The sequence below is a fragment of the Fusarium phalaenopsidis genome (assembly GCF_050370095.1).
Source record: "Fusarium phalaenopsidis strain FUZ10S chromosome Unknown contig_32332, whole genome shotgun sequence".
In the NCBI taxonomy this organism is placed as follows: domain Eukaryota; kingdom Fungi; phylum Ascomycota; class Sordariomycetes; order Hypocreales; family Nectriaceae; genus Fusarium; species Fusarium phalaenopsidis.
Genome location: NW_028145391.1, coordinates 687,542 through 715,334, shown reverse-complemented (window position 1 = coordinate 715,334; position 27,793 = coordinate 687,542). Strand labels below are relative to the sequence as shown.

General features: G+C 54.0%; 12 protein-coding genes across 12 annotated transcripts; 6 read left to right on the top strand and 6 right to left on the bottom strand.

Moving 5' to 3' along the window:
• Window positions 1-261: 261 nt before the first annotated feature.
• On the top strand, window positions 262-1,753 carry LRP88_13222 (alpha/beta hydrolase fold-domain-containing protein; the record flags this gene model as incomplete). Its single annotated transcript, XM_083249597.1, has 2 exons — window positions 262-977; window positions 1,033-1,753. The coding sequence occupies 2 exons, from the start codon at window positions 262-264 to the stop codon at window positions 1,751-1,753; spliced, it is 1,437 nt and encodes a 478-aa protein (XP_083093931.1).
• A 294-nt stretch (window positions 1,754-2,047) lies between these two features.
• On the top strand, window positions 2,048-3,598 carry LRP88_13221 (FAD-binding oxidoreductase; the record flags this gene model as incomplete). Its single annotated transcript, XM_083249596.1, has 1 exon — window positions 2,048-3,598. One exon carries the CDS (start codon window positions 2,048-2,050, stop codon window positions 3,596-3,598), a length of 1,551 nt encoding a protein of 516 aa, XP_083093930.1.
• Window positions 3,599-4,137: 539 nt separating this feature from the next.
• On the bottom strand, window positions 4,138-5,895 carry LRP88_13220 (hydroxymethylglutaryl-CoA synthase; the record flags this gene model as incomplete). Its single annotated transcript, XM_083249595.1, has 4 exons — window positions 4,138-4,275; window positions 4,328-5,391; window positions 5,495-5,597; window positions 5,836-5,895. 4 exons carry the CDS (start codon window positions 5,893-5,895, stop codon window positions 4,138-4,140), a joined length of 1,365 nt encoding a protein of 454 aa, XP_083093929.1.
• A 3,475-nt stretch (window positions 5,896-9,370) lies between these two features.
• Window positions 9,371-11,464, bottom strand: LRP88_13219 (BCS1 N terminal-domain-containing protein; the record flags this gene model as incomplete). Its single annotated transcript, XM_083249594.1, has 1 exon — window positions 9,371-11,464. The coding sequence occupies one exon, from the start codon at window positions 11,462-11,464 to the stop codon at window positions 9,371-9,373; it is 2,094 nt and encodes a 697-aa protein (XP_083093928.1).
• Window positions 11,465-13,130: 1,666 nt separating this feature from the next.
• On the top strand, window positions 13,131-13,334 carry LRP88_13218 (uncharacterized protein; the record flags this gene model as incomplete). Its single annotated transcript, XM_083249593.1, has 1 exon — window positions 13,131-13,334. One exon carries the CDS (start codon window positions 13,131-13,133, stop codon window positions 13,332-13,334), a length of 204 nt encoding a protein of 67 aa, XP_083093927.1.
• A 580-nt stretch (window positions 13,335-13,914) lies between these two features.
• On the bottom strand, window positions 13,915-15,839 carry LRP88_13217 (uncharacterized protein; the record flags this gene model as incomplete). The annotated part of the gene is made up of 4 exons (XM_083249592.1): window positions 13,915-14,630; window positions 14,685-15,275; window positions 15,332-15,513; window positions 15,565-15,839. The coding sequence occupies 4 exons, from the start codon at window positions 15,837-15,839 to the stop codon at window positions 13,915-13,917; spliced, it is 1,764 nt and encodes a 587-aa protein (XP_083093926.1).
• Window positions 15,840-16,729: 890 nt separating this feature from the next.
• LRP88_13216 (DNA repair protein RAD10 domain-containing protein) lies at window positions 16,730-17,885 on the bottom strand (the record flags this gene model as incomplete). The annotated part of the gene is made up of 2 exons (XM_083249591.1): window positions 16,730-17,528; window positions 17,584-17,885. 2 exons carry the CDS (start codon window positions 17,883-17,885, stop codon window positions 16,730-16,732), a joined length of 1,101 nt encoding a protein of 366 aa, XP_083093925.1.
• A 983-nt stretch (window positions 17,886-18,868) lies between these two features.
• On the bottom strand, window positions 18,869-20,068 carry LRP88_13215 (uncharacterized protein; the record flags this gene model as incomplete). The annotated part of the gene is made up of 1 exon (XM_083249590.1): window positions 18,869-20,068. The coding sequence occupies one exon, from the start codon at window positions 20,066-20,068 to the stop codon at window positions 18,869-18,871; it is 1,200 nt and encodes a 399-aa protein (XP_083093924.1).
• Window positions 20,069-22,547: 2,479 nt separating this feature from the next.
• On the top strand, window positions 22,548-23,951 carry LRP88_13214 (enolase C-terminal domain-like protein; the record flags this gene model as incomplete). Its single annotated transcript, XM_083249589.1, has 2 exons — window positions 22,548-22,703; window positions 22,755-23,951. The coding sequence occupies 2 exons, from the start codon at window positions 22,548-22,550 to the stop codon at window positions 23,949-23,951; spliced, it is 1,353 nt and encodes a 450-aa protein (XP_083093923.1).
• A 121-nt stretch (window positions 23,952-24,072) lies between these two features.
• On the bottom strand, window positions 24,073-24,957 carry LRP88_13213 (Alpha/Beta hydrolase protein; the record flags this gene model as incomplete). Its single annotated transcript, XM_083249588.1, has 1 exon — window positions 24,073-24,957. One exon carries the CDS (start codon window positions 24,955-24,957, stop codon window positions 24,073-24,075), a length of 885 nt encoding a protein of 294 aa, XP_083093922.1.
• A 461-nt stretch (window positions 24,958-25,418) lies between these two features.
• LRP88_13212 (GPI-anchor transamidase GPI18) lies at window positions 25,419-26,729 on the top strand (the record flags this gene model as incomplete). The annotated part of the gene is made up of 2 exons (XM_083249587.1): window positions 25,419-26,296; window positions 26,345-26,729. The coding sequence occupies 2 exons, from the start codon at window positions 25,419-25,421 to the stop codon at window positions 26,727-26,729; spliced, it is 1,263 nt and encodes a 420-aa protein (XP_083093921.1).
• A 488-nt stretch (window positions 26,730-27,217) lies between these two features.
• Window positions 27,218-27,658, top strand: LRP88_13211 (uncharacterized protein; the record flags this gene model as incomplete). The annotated part of the gene is made up of 2 exons (XM_083249586.1): window positions 27,218-27,436; window positions 27,485-27,658. 2 exons carry the CDS (start codon window positions 27,218-27,220, stop codon window positions 27,656-27,658), a joined length of 393 nt encoding a protein of 130 aa, XP_083093920.1.
• Window positions 27,659-27,793: the final 135 nt, after the last annotated feature.

Genomic DNA, 27,793 nt, shown 5'->3' with positions numbered 1-27,793 from the left:
TTGCGACACCTCTCATCGCGACGCCTCACTCCGACCGCTTTCGTGTCTGTCCTCGGTTTCTAGATGAGGGTTTTTACAACGTGCTTGTTCAATGAATTAACAAGGATAAACCCAACAGGATACAATTGACCGAAGAAGAGTTGGACGTTGACCTCTTACTCCACCGGCTCATCTGGATCACTTACATCACCACTCAAACCCACAACACCATCACTTCCTCTTCACTATCGCTACAGATCCAAGCCCCACTTCACCTTCAAGATGAACTCAGAAACCGTCGAGACCATTAAGGCGGTCATCCCCTTACTCCCTCTCATCCTCCGTCACTCTCTCCTCCACATCCTCCGGATCTCCGATACTGCCAAGTATCTCGACCTTCATAGCTCCCTCGTGGTCGCCTGCCTCCGCGAGCTGCTCGTCCCCCCAAACCCCCACAGCATCTCTTCCACGCAGAAGCTCACTCTTCGAGACCCCGGAATAAGGGGCCACATATGGGTCAGCAAGTATGCCAGCCCAAGGCCACCAGAGACTTCCATTCGCGACACCCTTATCAGCACCCTCGAACGCCTCGCGGGAACCACTACATGCCGGGTCCCGGTGCCCGACCTGGTCGACGTCGAGGCCGAGTGGACCGGCCACCGGGACGGTGTGGCCTGCGGCGCTCCGCTGCCTGACGTGTCGGAGCGGGAGCGGTACCACGGCATGATGCGCGAGTGCCGCCGTCCGACGACGGTCCTGTACTTGCACGGCGGCGCCTACTACCTTTGCGACCCCTCGACGCACCGCCCCACGACCAAGAAGCTGGCCGAGCTGACGGGTGGCCGGTGCTACTCGGTGCGCTATCGCCTCGCACCGCAGCATCCGTTCCCTGCTGCGTTGCTCGATGCGCTGGTGTCTTATTTCACCCTGCTGTACCCTCCTCCGGATGCGTACCACGATCCTGTGCAGCCGGAGCACATTGTGATTGCCGGTGATAGGTATGATACTATTCTCGGTGTCCTGGATAGCCACATGTTAACATGAGCTTGTTAGTGCTGGCGGCAATCTTGCGCTCTCGCTGCTCCAGCTCATTCTCGAGCTTCGTCAGCAAGACTCTCGGATTCTATGGCACGGCGAGCTGCGTGAGGTCCCCATGCCAGCTGGCATCGCAGTCAACTCTCCCTGGGTAGATGTCACACAGAGCTCGCCGACATGGGAGATGGCCACGCCGACCCCGTACGACTACCTCCCCAAGCCCGAGACCATGGACAAACTAGACATCCCTCCATGCGATGCTTGGCCCTCAAACCCTCCTCGGCGCAACATGTACATTGCCGATGACCTAGCAGCTCACCCACTTGCATCTCTCGTTATGGCCCGTAGCTGGAAGGGGGCACCACCCATCTACATCTGCACAGGATGGGAGATCCTCGCCTACGAGGACAAGTACCTCGCGCGAAAGCTCGAGGCCGACGGCGTGCGGGTCGTTTTTGAGGAGTACGAGGCCATGCCGCACTGCTTCGCACTGCTGCTGCGCGATGTACCCGCCACGCGCCGGTGCTACGACGGCTGGGCGGCTTTCATCCGCGCCGCTGTTGAAGACCCCGCGGCGATCGAGACGAGGGCCGTGATAGTCAAGGCGAGGACGTTGGAGGAGGTTCCATTGCGGTTTGAAGAGCTCAGTGATGTGTCAGAGAAAGAGATACAAGAGAGGGTGCTGCAAAAGGCAGGGCTAGAGGAGAGGCTGCTAGAGGTGCCAATTGCAAAGTTATAGGTGACATGTCGATAACTTGATTATTACATATATGTTAGAATACATATTTGGACACGCGAACGGTTGATATACGAGATACTTTTTTATACATACAACTTACACGCCTTCTATAATCTCCGTTATCAATCATATCGGCATCGTCATCACCCCCATCGGCTCCGCCCCCACAGCCTCCGGCTTCCGAACCCGACACCGGCCGGACCCACCAAAATTCTCCAACTTGCCTGATCCGCAAGCTCCAAGCTCCCTCCAACATCATTCAACCACCATCCCCGAGGGGTCCCCACGATACCAATGGAGCGCCACAAGCAGGCCGTCGCCTCCATCGCCTCGGCCGTTCGCGGCTTCTTCGAGCGCCGCGAGCCATACCGCATCTTCCATGGCTCCACGAACAGTACCCGTCCTCAGCTGACCGGTAAGCCCGTTGTCGACATCAGCGCCCTTCGCAATGTTCTCCAGGTCGATCGTGCCGCTCGCACCGCCCTTGTCGAACCCAATGTCCCCATGGACAAGCTCGTCGAGTCGACCCTTAAGCATGGCCTTGTTCCTCCTGTCGTCATGGAGTTCCCCGGCATCACAGCCGGAGGCGGCTTCGCGGGCACGGCGGGCGAGAGCTCATCGTTCAAGTACGGATTCTTCAACGATACGGTCAATTGGGCCGAGATTGTGCTCGGAAACGGAGAGGTTGTTCGTGCATCGCGGGAGGAGCGTGCTGACCTCTTTTGCGGTGCCGCTGGCGCCGTCGGCTCCCTCGGCGTGACCACGCTGCTCGAGCTGCAGCTCAAGGAGGCCAAGAAGTTTGTTCGCACTACATATCATCGCACCAGCAGCGTCGCTGAGGCTGTTGCCCGTATCCGCGCCGAGACCGAAAACCCCGCCAACGACTATGTCGACGGTATCCTCTTCTCCAAGGACCATGGCGTAGTTGTCACTGGTACCCTGACCGATGACAAGCCAGCCGATACCAAGATCCAGACTTTCAGTGGTGCCTGGGATCCTTGGTACTACCTCCACGTCCAAGATCGCACTCGAAACGTCCCCTCCGCTGGCCCTACCGTTGACTCCGCCACCTCGTCTTCCTCGCCTGTCGATTATATCCCCCTCGCCGAATACTTCTTCCGCTATGACCGCGGCGGCTTCTGGGTAGGCGCCGCAGCCTTTGACTACTTCAAGGGCGTGCCCTTCACCCGATTCTTCCGCTGGTTCCTCGACGACTTCCTCCATACTCGCATGCTCTACCGCGCCCTCCACGGTAGTGGTGAATCCGCCCGCTTCATCGTTCAGGACCTTGGCCTGCCCTACCGCACTGCCGAGGCCTTTGTCGACTACACGGCTGAGAACTTCAACATTTGGCCCCTTTGGTTGTGTCCCCTGAAGCAGACTCCTCCTCCCACCTTCCACCCTCACACTGGCGAGACCGAGACCGCCGCCGATGGCACCGTGTCAACCCCTCCGTCTCTGAACATTGGCCTATGGGGCTGGGGCCCCACTAACCCGGATGAATTTGTGACCAAGAACCGCGCTCTCGAGGACAAGCTTGTCGAGCTAGGCGGACTTAAGTGGCTTTATGCGCACACCTACTACAACGAGGAAGAGTTCTGGAAGCTCTATGACCGACCCTGGTATGAGGCTCTGAGGAAGAAGTACCACGCCGACACCCTGCCGACCGTCCACGACAAGGTCAAGGTTGATGTCGAGGCCCGCAAGGAGGAGCGTCAGAAGTGGAAGCGCTCCCTCAAGAGCAAGCCGCCGTTGGGTGGTCTGTATGGTATCTGGAAGGGTATCCAGAGCAAGGATTACATGCTGCACCGCCACGCCGAGTGGAAGTTCAAGGAGAAGAAATAGAGGATACCCTGTATGAGTATTGAGTGTTAGAGTTGATAGAGCTAAGGCTTTTAGTCTTGCTGCCGAGAGGCCTGTATACAAGGTTTGGGTATATAGAAAAGTCTTGGTTGTGCACAAGCGAAGTCGAATATCAAAAGATACCAATTTACTTGGAAATAGATGTCTTGTATTCAAATGCCGACATCTTTTGTGCGCCAAATGGTCGCATCTATGGGCCTTGACAGCTTCCAGCATAAATCAGCTTCTCAGGAGAGACAATATCCCCAATATTTACACAAGCCTTCGTGTCCACCATCGTAGGCTCAATTAGGGGGAATCCGCGTCAATCTCCTTTGCGCCCAAGGCGCAAGTCTATCGTCAAGCGCTGTAGTTCGCCTCCCAATGCGTCTAGTTTCCTCCCCTTTCAAGTCGTCATGTTCATGATATGCTCTCGGTCCAGGGTCGCGACTCTTGTGGGCTAGGCCAGCAAGTAGAAAACAACCCAGGTCAAAAATGAACGAGAAGCAGAAGGGTCATAAAGCTGAACGGGCGCGGGTCCTCTATTCCTTGATAGCGTACTCGCGCTTGAACATGTCGTCGACCTTGGTAAGGTAGTAAGTTCCAGGGACAATGCCGGAGATCTCACCCTTGGGGGTGTAGTCCTTCTGGAGGTGAGCCTGCTTTCGGAGATCGCACATCTGCACAAAGTTAGCGACTGCTTGAACTGCAACTTTCTCATCCTTCACCCACCTTGTCGTAGTTCTCAGGGGGCACGGCGCGGCGGGCAGCGAGGCGGGTGGGGATGTCGAGAACTTCAGAGATGCGCTCGACGTTGCCGTTGATGCGGAAAGACATGAAGCTGGCAGCGAGACCGGAACCGTAGCTGAAGAGACCAATTCTCTTGCCCTCGAGAGCCTTGTTGTCGACGACGCTGATCAAGCTGGCCAGACCACCCCAGACACTGCCGCAGTACATGTTACCAACGTTGGTGGCAACCTGGATGGAGGGGTTGACGCGCTCCTGGAAGCGCTTCTTGGTGAGACCCATGAAGGTCTTCTCAACGACCTTGTCGGTCAGAGACTTCTCGTAGTCCATGTCGCGGAGCTCAGGGGCGACCTCGGCGAAAGCCGGGGAGTCGGCGTTGGCAAGGTAGTCGTGGTAGAGGAGTCGGGCATAAGACTTCTGGACGAGCTTGCAAGTAGGGGAGTGGAAGGCAAGGTAATCGAAGCGGTCGAGGTTGGTTCGGTTAGGGTCGCTGCCGTTGGTGACACCGTTGGTAGACTGCTTGGCCTCACGCTTGCAGTAGTCACGGTAAGCGGCATCGAGAGCCTTGGTGTAGCAGTTGATGGAGTAGTGACCATCGACGTAGGGGTACTCGCTGGTCAGGTCGGGCTTGTAGAAGTCGTAGGCGTGCTGCATGTAGGTACCGCGCAGGCCAGGCTCAGCAACAATGGGAGCGTTGGGGCCAATGAGCAGAGCAACGGCGCCAGCACCGCCAGTGGGACGGGCGTTACCCTTGGCGTAGAGGGCAATGTCACCAGCCACAACAATACCATCACGGCCGTCCCAAGCAGAGGACTCAATCCAGTTGATGGTGTTGAAGACGGCGTTGGTACCACCGTAGCAGGCGTTGATGGTGTCGACACCCTCGATGTTGGTGTTGTCGCCAAAGAGCTGCATGAGAACAGTCTTGACCGACTTGGACTTGTCGAGGAGGGTCTCAGTGCCGACCTCGAGACGACCAATTGAGTTGGGGTCAACGTTGTAGTTCTTGAGGAGGTTCTTGGTGGCGGTCAGGGCGAAAGAGTAGATGTCTATCGTGAAAGAATAGCAGGATAATGTTAGCAACGTGTTACAGAGCGTGTGAAGTCAGGCGCGTCGCCATGGATCATTTGCTGAGCTTGGGACCAAACTTACCCTCGCGATCATCGCAGAAGGACATCTTGGTCTGGCCAAGACCAATGGTGTACTTTCCAGCGCTGACGCCATCGAACTTCTCGAGCTCAGTCTGCTCAACATACTAGAGTGAGGCGGATTGTGGTTAGCTGAGGGCGTCATCGAGGGCTTGCGATGGAGGGGCTGGCGCTGGAATGGAGGGGCACACGACCCAGGAACCCGAACACGAGAATAACGCAGGGACTTTTTTTTTTAATTGAAAAGTTTTGGTGAGGGGCAGCGGCCAACAACAATCCATTCCCCAATGCTCAGAGAGCAATTGAGGCACGAGAGCACGGGGCAGAGGGAGGACCCTGACTTACCTGGCTGGGGAAGTAGATCTCAATGGCCTTGATGCCAATGTTCTGAGGACGGGCGGCCATAGTGAAAGATTTGGGAGGTGTTTGTCTTTCGTTGGGAGGTGACGGTGGAGGAAGATGAAGACAAGAAGAAGAGGTAGAGGAAGAGGAAGAGGATGTGGAGATGGAGGAGAGACGAGATATAATAACCACCAGGAAGGAGGGAAGGGAAGGGGGGGAGGGACCCGGAAGAAGGCGCGAGATTGCGGGTTTGTTAATTGAGATTGAGATTGGATCTCGAAACGAAATCTAGACGGAGCCCAAGCCTCTGGGGGGTGATGGATGTTCAGGCGGCGCGGCGGGGGGGCAAGGCAAGCTTCGGGACGTGGAGGGGTGAAGGGAGTGACCTATGATTGTTGGGCAAATTAGTTAGATCCAGAGGTATCAGGTTTTTCACCGCCCTTTGGCTTTGCCGCTGGACGATTGGCAATTGTGCTTGCTATCGAGGTATTTTGGGGGGGCTGGGTGCAGTAATTGGGCTAGGCAAATGTCTTCATCCTCGGACGTGACCATGATGCATGGGATCCGACCTGGGAGACGGCACGGTGAGAGGGATGCTAAGACCAGACCGCCAGGACAATGACAATCATTTGTCCTGGTTGAGTCGAATGCATTGAGCACCTGGATTAGATCCGTAGATGTGTGCTACGCGAGATGTTGTGCTCTGTGTTTATCATGGAAGCACAACCTGCCCTCGCAAGACACTCGACTCTTTGCCTGCTCCATGACCACTGCAACTGCACTTCATGCAGCCCGCAGACAGAGTCTCTTGCCTCCTCCCTCCCGTCTCCTGTCAGGGGCACGCCTCAACCGGTGGGCGCCGAAGGGGGAAAAAACGTGGTGGGCTTGACGTTTCGTTGTCTGTGGTGGGAGTGGGCTTGGGCGCTGTTGGTGGGACTTACACGGGGATAGCGAGAAGGCTGTTTGGAAACACGAACACGACAACTGGTTGGTTGGTCGATCAAACTTGGGGAAGGTGTTGGTTCTAGCCGGCAAGATGCTCTAGATGCAGCTGTTATCTGGTAAAAGTATGGGGAGGGATGGGAATCCTTTATATAGACGTCAATCTCTTGTGCTAGATGGGTGTAAGTGCGCTTTTGGCCAAGATTGTCCCTGTGTCGTCTGAGTAGGTTGTGTAAATGTTGAGGTGCTTGTTTGCTCCGAGGTGTTTCCAGATACCCGATCTGCCGGCCCAAGCCCTGCCTCACATGCCCGGTCGCCACTCAAGAGGTACTTCTTTCAGAGAGGTACAAAGGCTGCCTCGAGCTGTACCTGTTCTAATTCGGCGCAAAATTCTCTGCTTGGTGATCCAACCCACTCTGAGTTTTCATTATCTGATCCCACGCTGCACTCTCACAGGCAGCTTAGCAGCCAAAACTCCACCGAGACCGGCCCCAGCTGGCGCCATCCATCCATCGCAGAGTGGATGGGATGGGACAGAAGGGACCGGAGCTCAGGGCCAGAGCCAGTCCCATCTCAGGGGACCACCCGCTAACGCTACTGTCGGGTGGTACCCAGGGGCTAGATGTTGTAGCGGGGGCCACAGCGTATCATCGCCCAGCATCACCTACAGTCGCACTTGCCCTGTCTGGCCTTGTCCTTCCAGAGGTGGTCACCACACCCGTTTCCATTCTTCCACGACTCCACCATTCCATCTTCTTCATCAACCTCACCCTTGCGTACTTAGCCGCACATCAACGGTAGCCATTCGCGTTCACCAGGAAACACCCTCGTCGCGAACTGTACCCGAGAACAATTTTGACGCCATCTTGTTCCCTTTCGCTTTGGTTGCATGCATTGGCCTTTCTAAGGGCGCCGTTCCGCACTCATGTGTGATGGGCACCACTCAGCAAGCGTCCCACTCCTTCAGCACTTGTGCTTCGTTCGCTCCATGTGCCGTCGGCGTTCTCCTTCTTTGGGATATCCCTACCAGATCCAGATCTAGGTATTCCCGGGTTCAATCTCGGAGTCGGATCATGGTTTCTGTCATAGATGATCTCAAAACCCTGTCGAGGCGAGCATCATGACATGCCTCGACCAGTTCTACCTTGCTCAACCTGACATGTCAGAAGAACCCTCAACCATGCTCTCAACTCCATGGCCCTTCTTCAGTCAGTTCACGGCCGAGGTTCTCGTCACCCCCATGCTCCATTACCTTCTCGCCACGTCCATGAGGAATTTATTGTCCTGCGTCCCACGCCATGACCACATCTCTAGCGTCATCTTCCCGGTTTGTCCCTCATTGATGCGACCTTTGGACCATTTCCTGACTTGTGACGACGTCAACTTGCCCACCATTATCAATCGCTAAACTCGAGGACCGCCGCATTCCGTTCTTCGGCGTGGGTCGACAAGGACCCTTCTAAGTCTGATGCAGCTAGCCTCACGTCTTTTGCCTCAACCGTCCCGAGACTTGAGACACTTGGGCGTCTTAGTCCCTGGCTATATCCCACCTAAGATAATCAACGTGCAGGATCCTGCATCCCAGGCACCACCATCAGGCTTGATTATCGCTCGACGACTCCGGCCGGCTCGCCTGGGGCTTGGGTGGGCAGGGCACGTTGCGTACATAAGCCGCGGGGGTGTTGCGAACTATCACGTACCCGTACCCAGTTGCTTCGCGCCGAGCGGCATGAAAAGAGACCAAAGGATCTTTGCAATTTAAGAATCCATGAAAAGCTGAGAATACGCAAGACACTACGTATGTCTCTAGTGTCGTTATTCGGTCTCTTATTCGATTTTCGCTCTCTTATTCGACTCTTCGCTCTCTTATTCGGTCCCTCTTATTCGGGTTGAGGCTCCTCCAAGCCGCATTGCTTCTTTGTACCATGGTCGCAAGCCCAACTTCATCACCCACGCAGGTCCCTTGTCCGCTTCGGCACGTCATTAGTCTCATCCCACGGCTCCCACGGCGGCTTGCATCCGGCCATTCATGGCTGGTCTTGCAGCGTGGGTTCTTTTCGATCCCGACTTGGCTGCTCCGGTCGAATGCCGAATATCCCTCTTACTCTCCGCTGTTGCGTGGAGCCGCGCATCTAGTCGAAGCAAATCCGCACTGACCTTGCCGGCCTAGGTTGCGCCCTGAGGCTCATTGGCTTGATCACTTCGATCTCCCAGGGGCCAATCCTTCCGCATCTCTCTGCCGAGACTAGGGATGCCCGTTGCCCCTCGTGTTCTCTGGCCAGCGGCTTTACAGCCAGTGGAGGCCTTGACAGTACTGGTACCTCATGTCTTGGGGACTTTGCACGATTGATTCCTAAGCGCATCAATGCAAGGTAAGTCTTGATTCAAAATACTTGACTATTACAACTTGCACCCTGTTGGTGTAATGAAAGGTACATGGCGAGTTGCAGGTGCTACTCTAACTATTGACTAATGCACTTGGTGCGAAAATGACAATCCCCAACGCCTATGATGCTTTACCACATGAGCGGCCACTTTTGTTCTTGTTTATGTCTCGTACAGTTGCGTTTCCGCGATATGCTGGTCGTTAAGTTGTTCATGAGGTTTGGTCTGGGGTGTCGTAACCAGAATCAGAGGTGCCCTTGGGTCTCTTGGCTGTGGCATCCTCCTTGTCATCCTTCTTAGCCTCCCCCTTGGTCTCCTCTGTGGTCTCGTTCTTGGTCTCTTCCTTGGTCTCGCCCTTGGCCTCGCCCTTGGGCTCTTCCTTGGGCTCTTCCTTAGGCTTCTCAGCCTCTGGCTTCTTCTCTTCAGCCTTTTCGGCCTTGTCATCCTTGTCCTTCTTGGATTCGTCCTTCTTGGTCTCGTTCTCAGACTCGGAATCAGAATCAGAATCGGAAGAATCAGATCCAGAGCTCTCGCCATTGCTGCGACGCTTGGCCTTGGCCTTCTTCTTGCGAGCCTTGCGACGCTCTTCCTTGCGGACCCTCTTGGCCTCGGCCTTGCGGGCCTTCTCTTCCTCCTTGCGCTTCTTCTCGGCATCATCAATCTCCTTCTGCTTCTTCTCCTTGCGGGTCTCGACTATCCACTCATCCACAGCCGCGATGGCAGCCTCGGGATCCCGCTTGTGCTTGAGGAGTAAGCCCTGGATCTCAGCGGGACTGAACTCATGCTCGGGAAGCGCGGCAGCAAACTTTTCGGCGAAGGCCTCAATGCGCTCTGTGAGTTCAAGACGTTCCTTCTCTTCCAAGGCAGCCTTCTTTTGAGCGACTTCGGGTTCGAGTTCATCAGACTTGGACTGAGGAGAGTTCTCTCCTTCGTAAGGGGCATAGATGGCGCGGAAGATGGAAGAAATCATGCCAGAGTCGGCGAGGCCAAACTTGACAATCATGTCGACACGGCCAGGACGAATGAGAGCCTTGTCCAACTTCTCGAGGTGATTGGTGGTCATGATGAGGACGCGGCCCTCCTGAGAGGCCACACCATCGAGGATGTTGAGGAGACCAGAGAGGGAGAGTCTACCAGGGAGGAGAGGGACAGCGACGCCCTTTCCAGGGACAACCGGAGCGGCAGGGGCTGCGACAGTTTCCTGTGTAGGGCCCTCCTTGCCCTCTTCACGAGTGTGGGTAAGACCGGCGGTATCGATATCCTCGAGCAGGACAACGCATCGTCGAGGAAGGTCGGCGAAAAGAGAGGCCAGGTTCTCCTCATTTGCCATAGCGGAACTCAAGCTGACCATGTAGATGCGCATTCGGAAAAAGCCAGCGAGGGCGAGACTGAGAGAACTCTTTCCAGTACCAGGAGGGCCATAAAGGAGATAGCCACGACGGTAGGGGATACCACGGTTCGAGTACCAACGGCGAGTGCTTGGGTTGAGGTAGTCGGTAACGTCGTCAAGGAGGTCCTTCTTTACCTTCTCGTTGAGGATGACGGTGGAAACGGGACGACTGGCACGGGTCATGCAGCGCTGCCAGGTAGGATCACCACCGTTGCTGCCAGAGGCACCACGGTAGATCAAAGTCTTGCTCTCATCCTTCTTGAGGTACTGCGCACGGGCATCGATGAGGAGCTCCTTGAGGATGCGGGGGTTGCGGCCAAAGCAAGAGATGGAGATTTCCTCACGCTCGCTCACGACAAGGAAGCCAGACTGCTCGCGGTTCTCGTGACGCTCGAAAAGTAGAAGGTGACCTTGATACCAGAAGAAGTGGGTGCCAAATGATGGAGTGTACTGGAGAGGCTTCTTGCGGGGGGCAGAGCCGTGAGAACCGTCACCGTCGCCATCCTCATACTGGTCCTCATCCTCGTCCCAGCGCCAGAGGAACCAACTTCGGGAGTTGATATTTGTGTTGACGATGAAGCGGCGAGAGCTTCGGGCGAATTTCTGGCTCGCAACCCAGGACATGATGATGTTGTAGATCTCGTCGTCGGTGCGGATGCGCACGACAGACATGAGATACTTTTCAATCATGCCCCAGGCATAGTCGCTGATGTAGGTCCAGGCGAAGGTGATTCCCGAGATGACGAGGAGGAGGGGAATGTAGATGTTGAGGTCGATGCCAAGGTATGTCTGGATGGCAGAAGAAAAGACACTAAAGCCGGGGATGAGAAAGTCGAGAAGAGCGAAAGGGACTTGAGGCTTGAAAGCTACGTCAGGGACTCCCAGGCCGGGACCCGAGGCGTTGATGTTATCCATGATGAACGAAGCTGACGAAAAACGCAGCGAGAGTGGTGATATCACGGTGTGTTGTTTTGTCGAAGATATCCGCCACTGGGAGGTAGTGGATTGCCCAAGATAGTCTACGGCAGAGACTAGAGGACTAGATGGGGAAAGAACCAAGACTGCAGAAGCAGATGTCGTGATGTGAGAAGAAGAGAGAGAGAAAAGTGCAAGTCGAAACAAGTGAGGAATTTATACCTCTTGTCCACGTAGGCGATGTAGGTACATGATCGCATCTAATGCATATAAGACGATGCGGCCTGCAGTCCGCCCGCCAGAATGGATACACCCAGGCCCGGAGGAGGCATCCGTGTCCAGCCTTACAAGGCGGGGAGGAGACAGGGAGGGATGCATCTTACGAGGGGGAGGCTCTGATTGGGCGCAAGGGTGAGACGGCGACCTGAGTCACAGCCCGTATCTCGAGATTCAGACCTCTTTTGGGTCTTATTGCGTCCCGCGAAACTAGGCATCCACGGCCTTGGGGATTGAAAATGTACGATGGGCCAAGTCTAGGCAGCGCTTACGGGGTCGTGGTGAGCGCAGAATGAACCTTTACTGGTCAATGGGACATATGCATCAATTGCCTGAAAGATGGGGGCTTCTCTCTGTGCGTGTTCAATAAAGTCTCCGTGGTGGATGCAATGGATGTCTGCGTTGGACAAGGAGAGCGCACATGATGACCGCATCTAGCCGATCACGCGACATTGAAGCCTGGGACAAGAAAAACATGGTTCCCAAAGGTCCCTTTGATTGCCTTTGCTTTACCAATGAATCCAGGGTATCAAACAGTATGGAGTAGAAAAAAAAAAAAAAAGCGTTGTTGCGTTCCCGCAGCGGGGAACCAAAGCCACAATCAAAGCCTCCCGCCTCGCCGCAGAGTCACAGCGGAGATGCCGTTCCCCGCTAACCACGGAGTGGCTGTGCTGATTTGATGCACCATCTGCTCGGATGAGGTCATCACGGCATGTGTCGTTCAAAGGGCCTCCGATGAGTTGTTTGGCCAATTGCGAATAGTTTGTGGTTAGGCAAACTCCAAGGCTTTTCATGTTTGTGCATGTTGACGCCATGTTATTGAACAATGGATCCATTATTGCTTGCTGGTGCTTTTCTCGTTGTCGTCATAGGTGGTCTAGAACGTCTCTGCCGAGACGAAATTGAGAAATCAGGGTAGCTTCCTCACTAAACCTTCAGGAGTAACAAGGCGATATCATCACTTTGCAGACAAGGCCGGTCAATACATGACAGCAAATCATGCTGTTCGCAGCCACCGTCGTGGTCTCAACAGAACCTTTTGGAAGCTTGTTTCATATTGGTTGCCTCTTGCAAGATGAAAACACTGCATCATCTTCCAAGCGAATGTCTACAGTTCAACGGACCTTGTCTGTTAGGTCGACCAAGTGGCAAATGTCAACTCGGAGCAAAGCTGCCTGGCAGCTCCAGCCACACTTGGGTTAGGTGACGTACCCTCACTCGCCACAGAACCTCGGCTTTGCCACATTGAGGTATAAGAGGAGAAGCCTTGATAACGACACTTCAACAGCCACTCTACTTTCCATCAACAAAGTACCTTTTTTGAATCGAATTCTATCTCGAAAACAAGTCAAAACACACCAAACACCAGAAAACCAGCCTCTCAATAATCATGGGTCTCCCCACCTTCTCCGAATCCACAACCAAGGACCAAACCCCGCAGCAAGAGACTCAGACCGAGCAAGTCGCTACCGGCGCGGGAGCCAACACGGGCGCCGGCGTGACAAGGCCAAAGACTGAAGAGGAGAAGGAGGCTGATCGTTTGTATGAGGAGGCCATGGAGGAGGAGTATGCTAAGCGTGAGGGAGGCTCTTAGACGGGATGAGTTTACGTCGTGAACTTGATGATGGGACGATATATATGTTAATAGGAAACTCTACTCAATAATTGAACAAAAATTTGGTGGCTACGGTATTAAAATGAAGTGATGTCAATGTGAAAATGAAGAACACAACAGACCACCCCGTCATTGAAACTGAGAATGGCTCCATTTGCTGTCAGTATTGCAAAGGTAACATAGTTGTTGGAGGGTCTAAGTGTTTCCACTTGTGCTGTTTGCTAGGGTGCTTACCGGTTTCTTTGTCCATGTGAGACGACCAGTGCCAAGTTTAATCAAATGTTGGATAGTTAGGCTGTCTGAGCCACAGACGATTTCACTATAAATATGGGATGAACGAAGAATAAATTGGTGAAAAGACTTAGTGGATATTCTTACTAGTCCGCCATAGTTATCATGTGTTACTATCTCCGTCCATGTCACCAAATAATGGCCTTGACCTACTCGTTAGACACCTCGTACATCAAGGCAACAACTTTGAACCCTGGATATCTAAACTAAAACAATACAACATTACAACTACACCTAAAACTACAAAAACCTATCGAGTAGATGCCACTCAGCCCTCATGCTCCGTGCTTTGATATCCACCTGTAACCCTGGGGTCAACCTCATCCCAGTCCGGCAGCCAAGGATGCCTCCTATGCCCAAAGGCGTCCAGGCTCCTCCACAGGGGCTTCTGGATCAGATGGCCGCCGTGCGAAAAGACGAAGGCCCCGTCGCCGTCCCACTGCAGCTGCCAGGGCCCGTTGGGCGCGAACATGAGGTACAGGTACTTGAGCGTCCGCGACATCCACTCGCCCTCCATCTTGTTGATCCACTGGTCCTTGTCCTGGACTGGACTCCCTTCTAGGTCGTATCCGTCTTTTACTGTTACGTCGTTTATACCTACGAAGCCGTTTGAGACGCGGCATGTTGAGTTGATGCTTACAAACATGTCCCATGCGCGGTCCTGCCACTTGATATCCCCCGTCATGCGGTAAGCGTAGTACATGGTCTCGAAGAGGTCAGAATCGAGAGCGTAGGAGCGTTGCGTTGGCCAGAAACCCGTTTTGTTGGCGAATGCTTCGAAGTGAACGGGCGGGAGGGGGTTGCGCCTCGTGCCGGCTGTGAGCTCGGCATCGATCCATTTGAACGCGCGAGGGGGAAGGCCTGAGGGCATGCTGCTGGCCACGGTCCAGCACGTCTCGGCGATTCTGAGGCCAAAGTCGATGTAGCGCTGCCTTCTGAGGGTGGCACCGCCGAGGATGAACATGGCGCCGGCAGAGCAGCTTGCTATCGTTCATGTCAGCTTGATCAGAGGAGGGGTGTTATCAGGGAGTTTCATACTCAAATCTGCCCTGGGTATATGCTGTGCATCCTGAAAGCCAGCCAAAAAGGTCAAATTCCGATGGTTCATGGGATGCGAAGTGAGATGCTTCATTATATCCTCGACCGACTCGACCCACAGCTCCGCCGTCCGGTTATACCGCCTCGAGTCCATGTTGCGCAGCTTTATCATGCCGTGGTAAAAGGGGGCCGTGTTTTTCGTGTAACCTCCCTGCTTGCTGAAGAACCCGCCCTGCTTGGTGTTGACCATGTCCGGGAACAAGCCCGGGATGACCTTGTCGTGTAGGATGGGTTGCCCAATGAGGGCCTTGAAGCCGTTGACAAAGTTCCTCCAGAGCTTCTTGAGGCCGGAGCGGTGGTGGATGCCGTCTAACTCCACGCCCATGCCGCCGGCTGCTCCCAGGGTCGTCTCTAGGCGTCCTGACCTCTGTATCATGGGTGTCAAGAGGACACCCCCGGCGGGGATTCTTGTGTTCGAGCCAAAGGCGACCTTTAAAACATCTGTTAAGAGGACTGCCTGGTCCAGGAGGGCGTTCAGGCTAGACTTTGTTGTGGCATATCTTCGATAGGGGCCGTTGAGGAGGTCGTAAGCTGTGTCAACATGTAAGCGGGATTGTGTCGAGAATCGAGGTTTGAGGGAGACAAACCCGAGACCATTGAGCCAATAAGTCGAATAGTCGCCTCGTAGACATTGACTTCCTCGGCAACCAGCTTGGTGACGGTAAAAGTTGCACTACCGATGAACCACATGATGCGATCCATGATGGTCTTTTCTCCCATGATTATGGCTGTGGTTAACGACTCGATAGCCGTACTACCAAATCCACTCCTATCAAGCAGTATGAGTATCAGTGTCAGCATCATGGGTTGCGATACTCACAAATCATTCTCAAATGTGCCACTCAGCGGATTCAAGGTATCCTTTGGAAAGGCGTAGGTGTAGTAGCCCAGCCATGAGTGTCGGAAGGCCTCGGCGATGGCATCGGTTTTCTCGGAGTCGTCTCTGTACTGAGGCTCCTCAAGGACCTTTAACGGGGGCTGGTAAGTCAAATCATAATGGTAATTCTCCCCCTCGTAATTTGGAGGTTTCGGGATGAGGGCGCAGGCGTAGCTTGCGAGGCCCAGAACCAGGGGGAACACTCGAGTAAGTAGCATTTTGAACGCCTATCAATGGTGGATGGGTTAACAAACATGAAGGGGAGAGAAGATCGGAGATGCACGAGGAGAAACCAAGACGGATGGTAAGGACAGATTTTATGTCAAAGCTGCAAATGCACAAAGTGTGTTTGATCGTGGTCATCCTTCTCTTACACCGGCTGAGCGCCATATGGTTTGAGTTGAGAAGTCTCTGGAAATCGGCCCTTCCCACGGGTCCGCCATTAATGGGAATGCCTTCATTGACGTGCGCTTTACGTGGAATCCTATCGAAGGAGAGAATAATCATTAGATGAATATATGAGCTAAGTGCTCTTCTGAATTTACATATGATTAGTTAATTTCATCTCCCTCAACCCTTGAAACGATCATATATCTATCACCTATTCTGGTCAAGAAGGAGTTTACTGTTTTCACACAAGTGACACTTCATCCCTCCAGCTGTCCATTATTTGGGGTTTCGGAGGAGCCCTGTCTTGTCGAGAACGGCCAGTTGTGTACTGCCCGTTACGTATGGACCTGGGATGGCTTCGCTGCAAGTACCGGCGTGAATGATGGTAGACTTTCGGTTCAGCAATGTGGTCACTTGACAGGGCTCAACCCTCCAAGACCTCGACCAGCAAGGTTTTGGCACCATCATACGTGTTTACAATGACCGTTGAGACATGCGTACTTTCTGTAGTCTTCATGGCCTTGGAAAGACCATGTTCAGGTGCATTGTTTTGGAAAATCCATGCCCTTGACGACAGACTGGAATAGGAGATGCGCATGAATGAGTAGACCCTGCTGGATCGGGGCAAAATGAGCAGCCTACTAGTGAGTCGTGGATGAAAATGCCGTTTGAGGCTGCTGTCACGTCCAAGCTGTAAAACGGACGAAAGAAGGCGTCATCAGCCGCTCTCCCGTAGCCTTGCCAATGCAGCGGCAACACCCCCATCAAGCTGATCTTCCTTATCTGCTTGGCTCGCCCGCTTAGCCTCATCCGCCTGAGCTGTCTTCTTAGACGCCTCAATAGCAGCTGCAAGCATCGCCTCTTCCTCATCCTCATCATCTGTATTATCCATAAACTGAAACTGTTTTGCTGCTGGCTCTGCCGAAGTCGGCGTGTCATTTGTTGTTGACGGCCCGGCCGAAGACATTTCTCGAAGAGGCACACGTGAAAGCGGAACGGCCTGGTCTAGTTTCGAGGAGCGCTGTGTAGCTTTCGCACCCCTTTTAGCCGCCTTCTTGACTCTGAAGGGATCTCCGACTGCTGATGTCCACCTCTTGACCTTGATGCCGCCCCAGCCGTTGAGCATGCCGAGCTGCTCGGCATCTGCGTTGACGGCGTTCTTCAGACTTCCAAAGTTGCTCACGAGGGCGACCGCATCCGACTTGTTTAGGCTCCTCGGGACGGTGACAAACTCGACGAGCTTTTCGCCGTAGCTTGAGGGTTGCTGACCACGGATGGCGCCAAAGCTGGCGTTCTCATAGCTCTTGTATAGTTCGAGGTAGCGTGCGGCCTCGGCGGCGGACCAGCACAGAATCAGGGTGACGTTGTTGACGAGAGATGTCTTGGAGAGCTCCTTTAGTGATGCTTCGTGGTTTGGAATGTCGACCATGGTGAGGAGGACGCGGAGGTTGTATTTGCCCTGGAGGTTGCGGATTCGGGTGTAGATGTACTCGGGATGGAGGCGATGGTATTTGAGACTGTCGCGCAATGACTTGTTAGCATGGTTTTGTTCGCAAATGGTCAAAGACTCACCTCAGAAATAGAGCACAAGTGCCCAACCCCAAGACAAAGTCAGCCGGGATATCGCTGTACTCCCACGGCATCGACCGAATGCTGGTCAAAACGGGGTTCCCCCTTTGGCGCGGAGACACGAGGATGGTCGAGCCGGACTGCTTCTGAGGCAGAGCCTGCGGTGTAGGCTGGACTACCTTTCCAGCGCCTGAAGCAGACGGAGGCGCTTTATCGAGGCGCTGCGGCGTGGGCTGCTGGATCTTGCTCGGTGTGGGTTGCTGAATTGGCCTGCGCGGGATGGGGGTTGGATCTGCGGCGGCCATGGCAGCCAGAAGCTCCTCGTCTGCTCCGTAGTCGTCGTCCATGGCTATTGATCCTCTACAGTTTTTGCGACAAGGCTGATGAGCTGATGGTGCCTTGTATTCGCGCTGAGGTGGCTTGTTGACTCTACGAAATTCACGGAGTTGAAGGGTCGAGGTTGAGCTAGAGTGGGGCGTCTAGGATGACAGTTACAAGAGACAAGGCATGTGTTACAAGATATTCAACCTAAACTACTCTAGATAATATTCATAAATCATATCTGACTATCATCATAATCTATGGAAATCTTGAAATCTACACAAGAATCAGTACGAGCATTCAACTCAGCTTCGACACGCGCAACCAACTGTTCACCAACAACACCTCTACGTCATGGCAAACGAGACATGGGTCAACAAGCAAGGGGACCATGATAAGATCAAGGCGAAGAAAAAACATCAGATCTAGACCCGCCCCAAGGCTTTCGAGCATCAAAGCGCGGCCCAAACCATGCAGGGTCACATTCATCTGCAGTTAAAGCCCTCATCTACATGGAACGACCATGGTTCTTTTTTTCGACATCGGATGCAGCCGATCTTTTTGAGACTGGATGATCACGATAGCCCTATTTTTATCCCTCATTCTTGTGTGTCTCATCGTCCGATAAATCGAAGGATGTGGCAGTGCCCAGGCGTCGTCTTCTCCACCGTGACAGCACCACTGATCTCGAGGACAGGACGATACGATCGGCAGATGCGTGTAAATGTCAAATATCAAATTGCTTGAGAAAGAAATTCCCTCTAGGTATCTAAACTAGGTATCCAGTATCCAATCCGATCCGATCCCATATGCAGCCGTTTCCGTCCAGACCGCTTCATGTTCCCCCGCCAGTTCTCAACCCATTGACCACACCCAAAACACAGAAACGCCAACCCCGTCTTTCCAAAATACGCCAAGCACGTTAATCCATCAAGGCACCGCATCACATGAGCCCATGTCTCAAGACCTAATCCACCTCCTCCTCTAGCCCTGCATACTCTTGCGGGTTCGGCAGTGTCCCGCCCGTCAGTGAGGAATGGATCGAGTACAAAGCAGCCAACCAACAGTCAAACATGGCCCCGACCTTCTCGCACCGTCCGTTTGGTGATTCGATTCTCGTGACCTGATCTCGTAACCTCTCGTACGCCTCGATCATGACCCAGACCTGCAGCGCTGCCGTGTCGCGGCCATTGTGTTGAGGCCGGCCTGCGACAACGGAGGACAGCTCTCTGGTGAGCAGATCGAGAGCGATCTGCAGGCTGACATTCTCCTGGAATGAGTGACCCGAGGGGGTTGCTGATCGGTACTGGGGAGTCTGGTCGGGAGAAGGCGGGGGAGAGAACGAGTAAGGCTTGAAGTAAATAGTATCCCCCTCAAATGCCGCCAGGTTGGTGTCTCGAGTGGCAGCAGATGGAGTCCGTAGTTTCGACTGGCGAAGGGGGGCTATCGGAGCAGGCGAGTTGGTGCGTGAAGATGACGGGCTTAATCTCCACGGATCGCTGCGAGGTACCTGAAGAGTATCGTGCGGCACTAGACCGGGCTCTTCAAAGTGATGGTCGAATGAGTGGTTATCGAAGGAAGAGTTCCCGAATGAATGCTCGGAGTAGCCGTCCCTCGATTCAAGGAGCTCCCGATACTGATCAGCGATGAGGTCGACGCTCGTTGTCTTTTCCGGCACATCCAATCCCTTCCGTGCCAGTGCGTGCTGCTCCAGCTGTCCAATCTTGAAGACGGGCGTCTTGGCTTGTCGTCGCATGGTGGATGTAGTCGAGGCTGATGATGCTGGCGAAGAAATCGAAGAGTTATCAAGCGAGGGCCGTCTCTCTGGGTCCTGGATTGTGAGGTGCGAAAACTCGGGGATCTGGCGTTGAGAGGAAGCCCGCGATACTCTCGGCTCTCTGAAGAATCCCCGCGGCTCGGGTGGCATTTCCGGCTCTGAGAACCATGGGTCAACCACGGTCTCGGGGCGAAGGTAGTGATTCCACTTGGCATCGCTCAGGTCGGGAGCGCCGTTCGAAACACGGCGATGCGTTGGCGAGTACAAGGAACCGTCGAGGCTGTGGCCGGACTCTGTAGAGCCACGCTTCGACTTGAGTCTGGGATCCGATTTTTGAAGCTTGCGCCTCGGGGGCTTCAAGCTCTGGCTCCTGGTGAGAGTGTTCTCCATGGTTGTTGTGTGTAATTCTAAAATTCGCTGACAGTTCGATTTCAACTATATCGCATTGGGTGTGAGGCGAGGTGATAGCAATGGATCGCGGTTGAGGAGGTCCTTGGTGGGTAAGAGTTGTTGTGTGTTGGTTGTGGCCGAGTGGATGAATCGACGTTGATCAAGTTGACGAGACACTCGGGTATTGCAGCCATGAGAATCAAACAGGAACTGAGGACCAGGAGCTTATGACGGGAGGGAAAAAGCAAGGTGCAGCAAAAACAAGAACGGGTCGCTTGCGACTGTTATGTATCCATGCCGTACAGTGCAGGACAGACAAGCCAGGGTACCACAGCGCAGGGCAGGGCCGAGTGTTGAGTACTCGGTAATTGCAGAGCCCTTACCGCTTCCATCCTCCGTCGATGGGCCCGTCACCCGAGAAGCGGGCACCAGCTGGATAGTGGCTTTGGCCTGCAGGTAGAGGCGCGTCGGTGCCATGGGAAGCCCAATCGACACAACCACGAGGAGGACGAAATACCCACGTCATGGGTCAAGGGCTACGAGAGCCCCAGTGGTTTTCCACCGTCTTGGTGGCTGGAGAAGCGTTGACGGACAGGGATGCGTCGCCAAGTTGCAACTTTCAAGACCTAGCAAGACCGGGGTGCCCAAGTGCGCTCTGCCCGATCGAGTACTAGATCGGCGGTGCTGAACTTGATGTTGGTCTGTTGAGAAAATCAAGAATCAATCAAGAATCGGCGGGTAACGCGACGCTCGAGTCCGGGTAAGAGTCAGAGTCTGAGCATCACGAAAGGCAGTGAGGGATGGTCCTTGTTCCAGAATTTGGTGAAAAGGCACAGAATGACACCCTGCTTGGCGGTGAGGACTAGTCCATCAGTCCGAGGCCGATGCACTCTAGCCCGTCCACACTAAAGATTGTTTAGTTTCCTGACTTGATCCCTCCTCGGCCTGGCCAGGCTCTTTTTTTTCTGCGCGTCGCGTGGGTTGGGTTGGTGGACGTGTCTGTAGGCTGGGTCGGGTTGGCTGATGTCATGTGCAACAGCGGGACTTGGGAGAACCCTTGAGATGAACAGTTAAAAAGCAAGCAAGCAGCCCACAAACGTCACCCACCCTCAGCCGACGTGTCCGCGAGGCGAGGAAAGGGATCCATTCCTTTCCTTCCATCGTCTCGTCTCTTGCTCTTTCGAGGTTTGACGCGTCGGTGTTGGCCGACCTCTGGTGTGGTCAGGTCTTTTGTGTGGTCTCTGATGAGGAGGCGTCCATGTCGAGGTTGAGTTGGAGGGTTAGATGTCAGGTCCCGATCAAAGCTTTTATCGGCACGTGCATTCTTTGACTTCTTGGTTTCTTCAACGCTTTATTTTCAGTAAATAAACAACTGTTACAGCAACAAAATCATGAAAAAGCAATGTTTGGAGTCATCAATTCCCTGCTGAGAAACCTTGGCCATGTTACTGGTCGACGGACGAAAGCCGCTGACTGATACCTCGGCTCGAGAAAGACGCAGCTACAGTGCTGATTAACTGTGCGGAGCTCGCATTCAACACTGTTCTGCCCCTCCTCAGGGCCAGATGAAATGAGGGGCAACTCCTCCCAATTCTTGGTGGGGTTACAGTACCATGGATCAAATGCGCAAGACGGCAACAGACGGGTTCTCGACGCAACCACATTCTTCAAACTCAGCCTTGCCTTTGATCCAATCACTTTTCCGAACCTAGGCTCTCTGGATATCCGATTGCGGATCTAACTCCTCCCGCGGGGGGAACGTGATGCTACCAAATGGGGACAGCATTCATGCGCGGGGGCGGCGGGACGGCTGCGGGGGTTTGAGGCGTTGCGCCGCCATCCCACGATACTTGCACCGTCGAGTCATTGCGCCCAATTAGCGCAGTCCTCAGTCATTTCACAAGTTCCTTATGCTACAGCACTAACATCATCCCCCAAAGCCACCCCCAACCCCGGCATCTCAGTGCCGCTCTCCAAGCCTCACCAGCCAACCCTGGGGTCCTTTGCCTCTCCGAACAGCGAGAGCTTGCCGGTAACCGCCCCATCTCTACTCATGACAGACTGATCTTAGCAGCTCATCCCATGGGGGTTCAATGGGCGGAAACTGATTTATCCATCAATCAGAGGCCGGAAAACACTCCGTCATGGCATCTAGATACTGCCCTTCCCCACATATAGACGATGCGCCGTCTCATGAGCTCTAGGGATGAAGACAGAGGAGAGGGTATAAAGCATGACGCGCCCAGCTTTGGGGTCTACCTGGCTCAATTGAACATATTATCGTCTCTCAGCTCTCATCTCGACTTTTCTATCGTGATACTTGGTCCAACGTCTTGCTGCTGCAGCTCTCTGACCACAGCTCAACCCCTCCCCCGCGTTCGGAGCTCACCCCACCTTAGCTCATGCTTCGTCACTGAGCTTCACCTCGACCTCTTTACCTTCGTAACAATTACAACTACGACTCGATAGAATAGCAATCATGGCTGAGATCACCATTACCGGCTGGAAGACCCGCGATGTTCGGTTCCCCACGTCTCTCGACGGAACTGGTTCAGATGCCATGAACGCCGCTGGCAACTACTCATCCGCCTACTGCATTCTCGAGACCGACTCACAATACACCGGCCATGGAATGGTTAGTGAATAGTAGACTCTCAGTCACGGAAGACATAGCTGACTCTCCCAGACCTTCACCATCGGCCGCGGAAACGATATTGTCTGCGCAGCCATCAACCATGTCGCCGAGCGCCTCAAGGGCAAGACCCTCTCCTCCCTCGTGTCAAACTGGGGCAAGACATGGCGCTACCTCGTCAACGACAGCCAGCTCCGATGGATCGGTCCTGAGAAGGGTGTCATCCACCTCGCCCTCGGCGCCGTCGTCAACGCCGTCTGGGACCTGTGGGCCAAGACCCTCAACAAGCCCGTCTGGCGCATCGTGGCCGACATGAGCCCTGAGGAGTTTGTCAGCTGCATCGACTTCCGTTACATCACCGATGCCATCACCCCTGAGGAGGCCGTGGCGATGCTCAAGGAGCAGGAGGCCACCAAGCCTCAGCGTCTGGAGGAGGCGCTCAACAGCAGAGCTGTGCCTGCCTACACGACGAGTGCTGGCTGGCTCGGTTATGGCGAGGACAAGATGAAGTCTCTGCTCCAGGAGACCCTCAACGCTGGATACCGTCACTTCAAGGTCAAGGTCGGTGGTGACATTGGGCGAGACCGCAAGCGTCTGGGCATTGCTCGCGAGGTTATTGGTTATGACAAGGGCAACGTGCTCATGACCGATGCCAACCAGGTGTGGTCTGTCCCTGAGGCCATCGACTACATGAAGCAGCTCGCCGACTTTAAGCCGTGGTTCATCGAGGAGCCTACTTCACCTGATGATGTCCTCGGCCACAAGGCTGTGCGGGAAGCACTCAAGCCTTACGGTATTGGTGTTGCTACGGGAGAGATGTGCCAGAACCGTGTCATCTTCAAGCAGCTTCTCCAGACTGGTGCCATTGATGTGTGCCAGATCGACGCCTGCCGCATGGGCGGTGTCAACGAGGTGTTGGCCGTGCTTCTCATGGCCAAGAAGTTCGGAGTGCCCATCGTCCCTCACTCTGGCGGTGTCGGTCTTCCCGAGTACACTCAGCACCTGAGCACCATCGACTACGTCGTCGTCTCTGGCAAGTTGTCTGTGCTCGAGTATGTGGACCACCTGCACGAGCACTTCCTGCACCCTTCGGTGATCAAGGACGGATACTACACCACCCCCACGGAGCCAGGATACAGTGTCGAGATGAAGCCCGAGAGCATGGATCGGTACCTCTACCCTGGCGAGAAGGGTGTGAGTTGGTGGACTTCGGAGGAAGCTAGGGTTATCCTCGATGGTGAGAAGATTTAAATGTGGTTGAAAAATGCGGAATGCCGCTTGTGATTTAGACTACTCCATAGGAGAAAATGACATGATGTTATGAGTTATTAAAGATTCCTGCTTTTTAATTGCCCTGGAAGTAGGCGGACATTTACAGTCCCAAGTGCTTGTGAAGAAACTGGACTATATCTCGCAACATGTCGGAGCTGTACCAATGAGCCAGATCTGGATAGGTGTTGAACTGAACGGATACCCCCATTCGCTCCAGAAGTTCCGCAGCTCGTCGACCATGCTGGTATTCCACGTCTTGATCCTTTTGGCCATGGCCCATGAATACAGGGGTAGACAAGAAGGGGTATGAAGTTGCTGGGGGTGCAGGATCGAGTTCAGCTTCTTGTCGTAGCTCGCCAATGGCACGTTGTAGCGGCGTGGTCTCTTCTTCCTCGGGGTCTCTTTCGAACAAGCCATCCGCTGAGGCCTCAGACTTGGCGTCCTCGTCCAATATGTCCATCATGGCATCAGCCAATGGCATAAAGCCGCTCATAACCACAACAGCACCCAACGGGCCTCCGTCCCAGAGCAACGAACTCACCAAGGTCATGGCGCCGCCCTGACTAAACCCCATTAACGCGACTTTTCGAGAGTCGCCCCCCAGCTTCTCAATCTCGTCTCTTAGTATCCCATGGATATGCTCCACGCTGGGACGCATCTCACCGCGCGCCTCGGGCTCCCAGTCACCAGTACCCTCGTACCACTGATGGATGAGAGACCGACGATACTTTATCGCCCGGGCGAGCGGTGCTGTGGGGAAGACGAGGCGGGCGTGAGAGAGGGATTCTCGGAGGGTGGTTGATGGCTCTGCAGATTGGGAGGAGAGGAGGGGACCGTGGAACTTTTGGGCGTTGAAGCCTCGGCCGTGAAGGATGACGATTGTGAGGCTATGAGATAAGAGAGGAGGGAGGACTATTGGAGATGGGAATTGGCCTGGCTGAAGACGCGAGGGATTGATTTGTGGTGTGTCGCCGCTTGATGACATGGTTGATCAAGGCGATATGAGCCAAAGCGAAGCCTCTAGTGATGCATTAGCATACATTCTCGATGTAATTTTGGAACAAGAGTAACTATTATATACTTTATCTTATCCTGTTAAGATTCTTGCTACGGTATGATGCCTGCTCGTGGAATTTGTATGTTGAAGCAATTCGTGATGAAAGTTTGTATGAGCCAAGTTGGATAATGAGAGGTCCAGCGCTTATAGGTCAGCACCACGAACCTACGACCAGAGGACTAACGCAGCGAAACCACGACATGTAATGATTGTTACACAGGGAAACATCAGATTTTCATAAATAACTACAATTGCAATTCATTACAAATTTCTACATGTATATCGATTTATTCATGGTTGACCAGCCACTGCCGAGACAAACCACCATCTCACCCACAACGTGTCAAAAACTCCACGTAAACCCTCCAACCTCATCACCACCACCAAAAATGAACCTCCTCGACCATGCCGCGCACCCAATACTCACCCTAACAGCCGCATTCGCCGGCTGGAAGGCCCTTCTCCTCTCCATAGCCGTCGGCGCGTCCGTCGGTCCGGACTACGACACGTCAACGTCGCTGTTTTTCGAGGCTGTGCACGAGGACACGCCTGGGCATGCTTCCCTCGCTGCGCGGCTGACGAGGTGGGATGCTTTGTATTTTATGCATGATGCACGTGTTGGAAAGGTTTATGAGCAGGAGTGGGCTTTCGGTGTTGGGTTGCCTGTCGTTGTGCGCGGTGTGAGGCATCTGCTGGGGGTTGATGCCTTGGAGGCTACCGTTGCCGTCGCCGTCTCTCACGTCTCGCATCTCATCGCTGTGCTGGCGCTGTATCAACTCACCGTCATCCTCTTTGGGAACCGGAGGCTTGCGTTCTTGGCGGCTGCTGTGCACATCTTCTCCCCAGCGGGACTGTTCTTGTCAGCTCCATACGCCGAGAGCACCTTTTCGTGTCTTTCGTTTATCGGAAACCTTCTCTTTGCCATTGGCTTCAAGAAAGGTCCCGATTCTCTTCAGCGAAGCGCTGCCGTTGTAGGAGCCGGTCTGGCGTACGGCATCTCCGCAACGTTTCGGAGCAACGGGCTCTTTGGCGGCATCCTGTTTGCCGTCGAAGCTATCAGGAACCTTTTGGCGCTCACCAATGGCTTTAGCATCTCAAAGGTTTTGAGACTAGTTGCGCCTGTGATTGGAGGGCTGCTCGTCGCGGCCGGGTTTGTTGCGCCGCAGGTGATTGCGTGGATGAGATACTGCAACGTGGAAGGGGAGCTGCGACCTTGGTGTGTGCGTCTCATGCCGAGCATTTATACTTTCGTTCAAGAAGCATACTGGTACGTTCTCAAACTCTAATTTCTGTATCGTTTCTAACTGTTCAGCAGGGACGTTGGCTTCCTCAAGTACTGGACTCCCAACCAGATCCCCCTCTTCCTCCTCGCAGCCCCGATGCTCACGCTGCTGATAAAGTCTGGCGCCGAGTTAATGGGCGAGCCGAATCGAAGTCTCAGAGCTACGGACTCGCAGGGCCGAGTTCTGGTGCGCACGTTGGCGGGCATGCAGACTCTACTCGCGGTCCTGGCCATTACCAACTACCACGTCCAGATTATCAGCCGCGTATCGTCTGGCTATCCAGCATGGTACTGGTGGGTAGCCTCATGCCTAATGGACAGGAATAGATCTGGTCTGGGCTACGGTGTCGTCGTCTTCATCACCATGTACGCGGCGATCCAGGGGGGGTTGTTTGCGTCGTTTCTTCCTCCTGCTTAGATCATGTGCACACAAACGAGTGCACTCGCTGTTATTCCTATTTAGTCTTTTTTATTCAAGCTTCTTTATTTGGCAGTTTCTGTTAGGTTAAAGTTGCACTGTGTTGGCAGTGACGGCCTCTGCCTGCGTCCCGAACGGGTAAATTTGAGTTGAATGTGAGGTTATGAATCACAGTCAAAAAAGGTACAATCAGAATAAACCTCACTTTTACTTCGGTTTGTTTACAATAGCAACCTCAACAGGGAAATAGGGCATTGTTTAGCTTTCTGTTCGCTGTCCTTCGTCCATATAAACCCGCCTTCTCTCTCCCCTTCTTCCCTTCTTCTCTCCCCCTCTGCATCGTCGTCTCATCCACACGAGAACAACAACCAAGACCCAGTCCTTAGCTTCTTGCTCCTGTTCCCACTCATACTTTAACTTGTCGAATCTCCAAATTCTCTCGTCTTCGGCTTCTCGACCACTTCTTCTCCTCATCCAAACAAACCACCATGTCCACCGAAGGACCCTCCAAGGCGAGCACTGCTCAGCCGCTGCAGGAGCAGCAGCAACAACGACAGCAGCACCAGAACGCGGATTCGACATACGGGTCCAACGAAGAGATTCTGATCAAACTCAAGGATCTCGGACTCGAGGACCAACCTTCCTTGTCGCTCCTCGCCAAGTTCAAGGAGCTAAGGCTCCAAGACCGTCCCTACTTCTCGCCTCCTGTAAGACCCCTTCCACCAACTCAACACTTCATCCTAATAAAAAGACAGCCCACCACTCACTCGGCCATCTCAGAGAGGGCAAAGGCTTGGAGCTCGGAGTACTGCGGGTACTGGAGTCCCAGCTGGGACGACAGTGTCCATCCGTACGCTCGACCCCTGCCGTCCACTATCTCTCCCGGGACAGAGTGTCCCAGCCAACGACCGACCACTGCCTCTACCTGAGGTATGGGACGCCCAGTCATGGCCGGCAAAGCTCGACAACTCAAGCCAAAGATTATGAATGGAAGGGGTAGAAGACTGAACGAGAGTATGGGATGATACCACTGGCATAGAAGCAGGCATGGGCATAGGGATTAG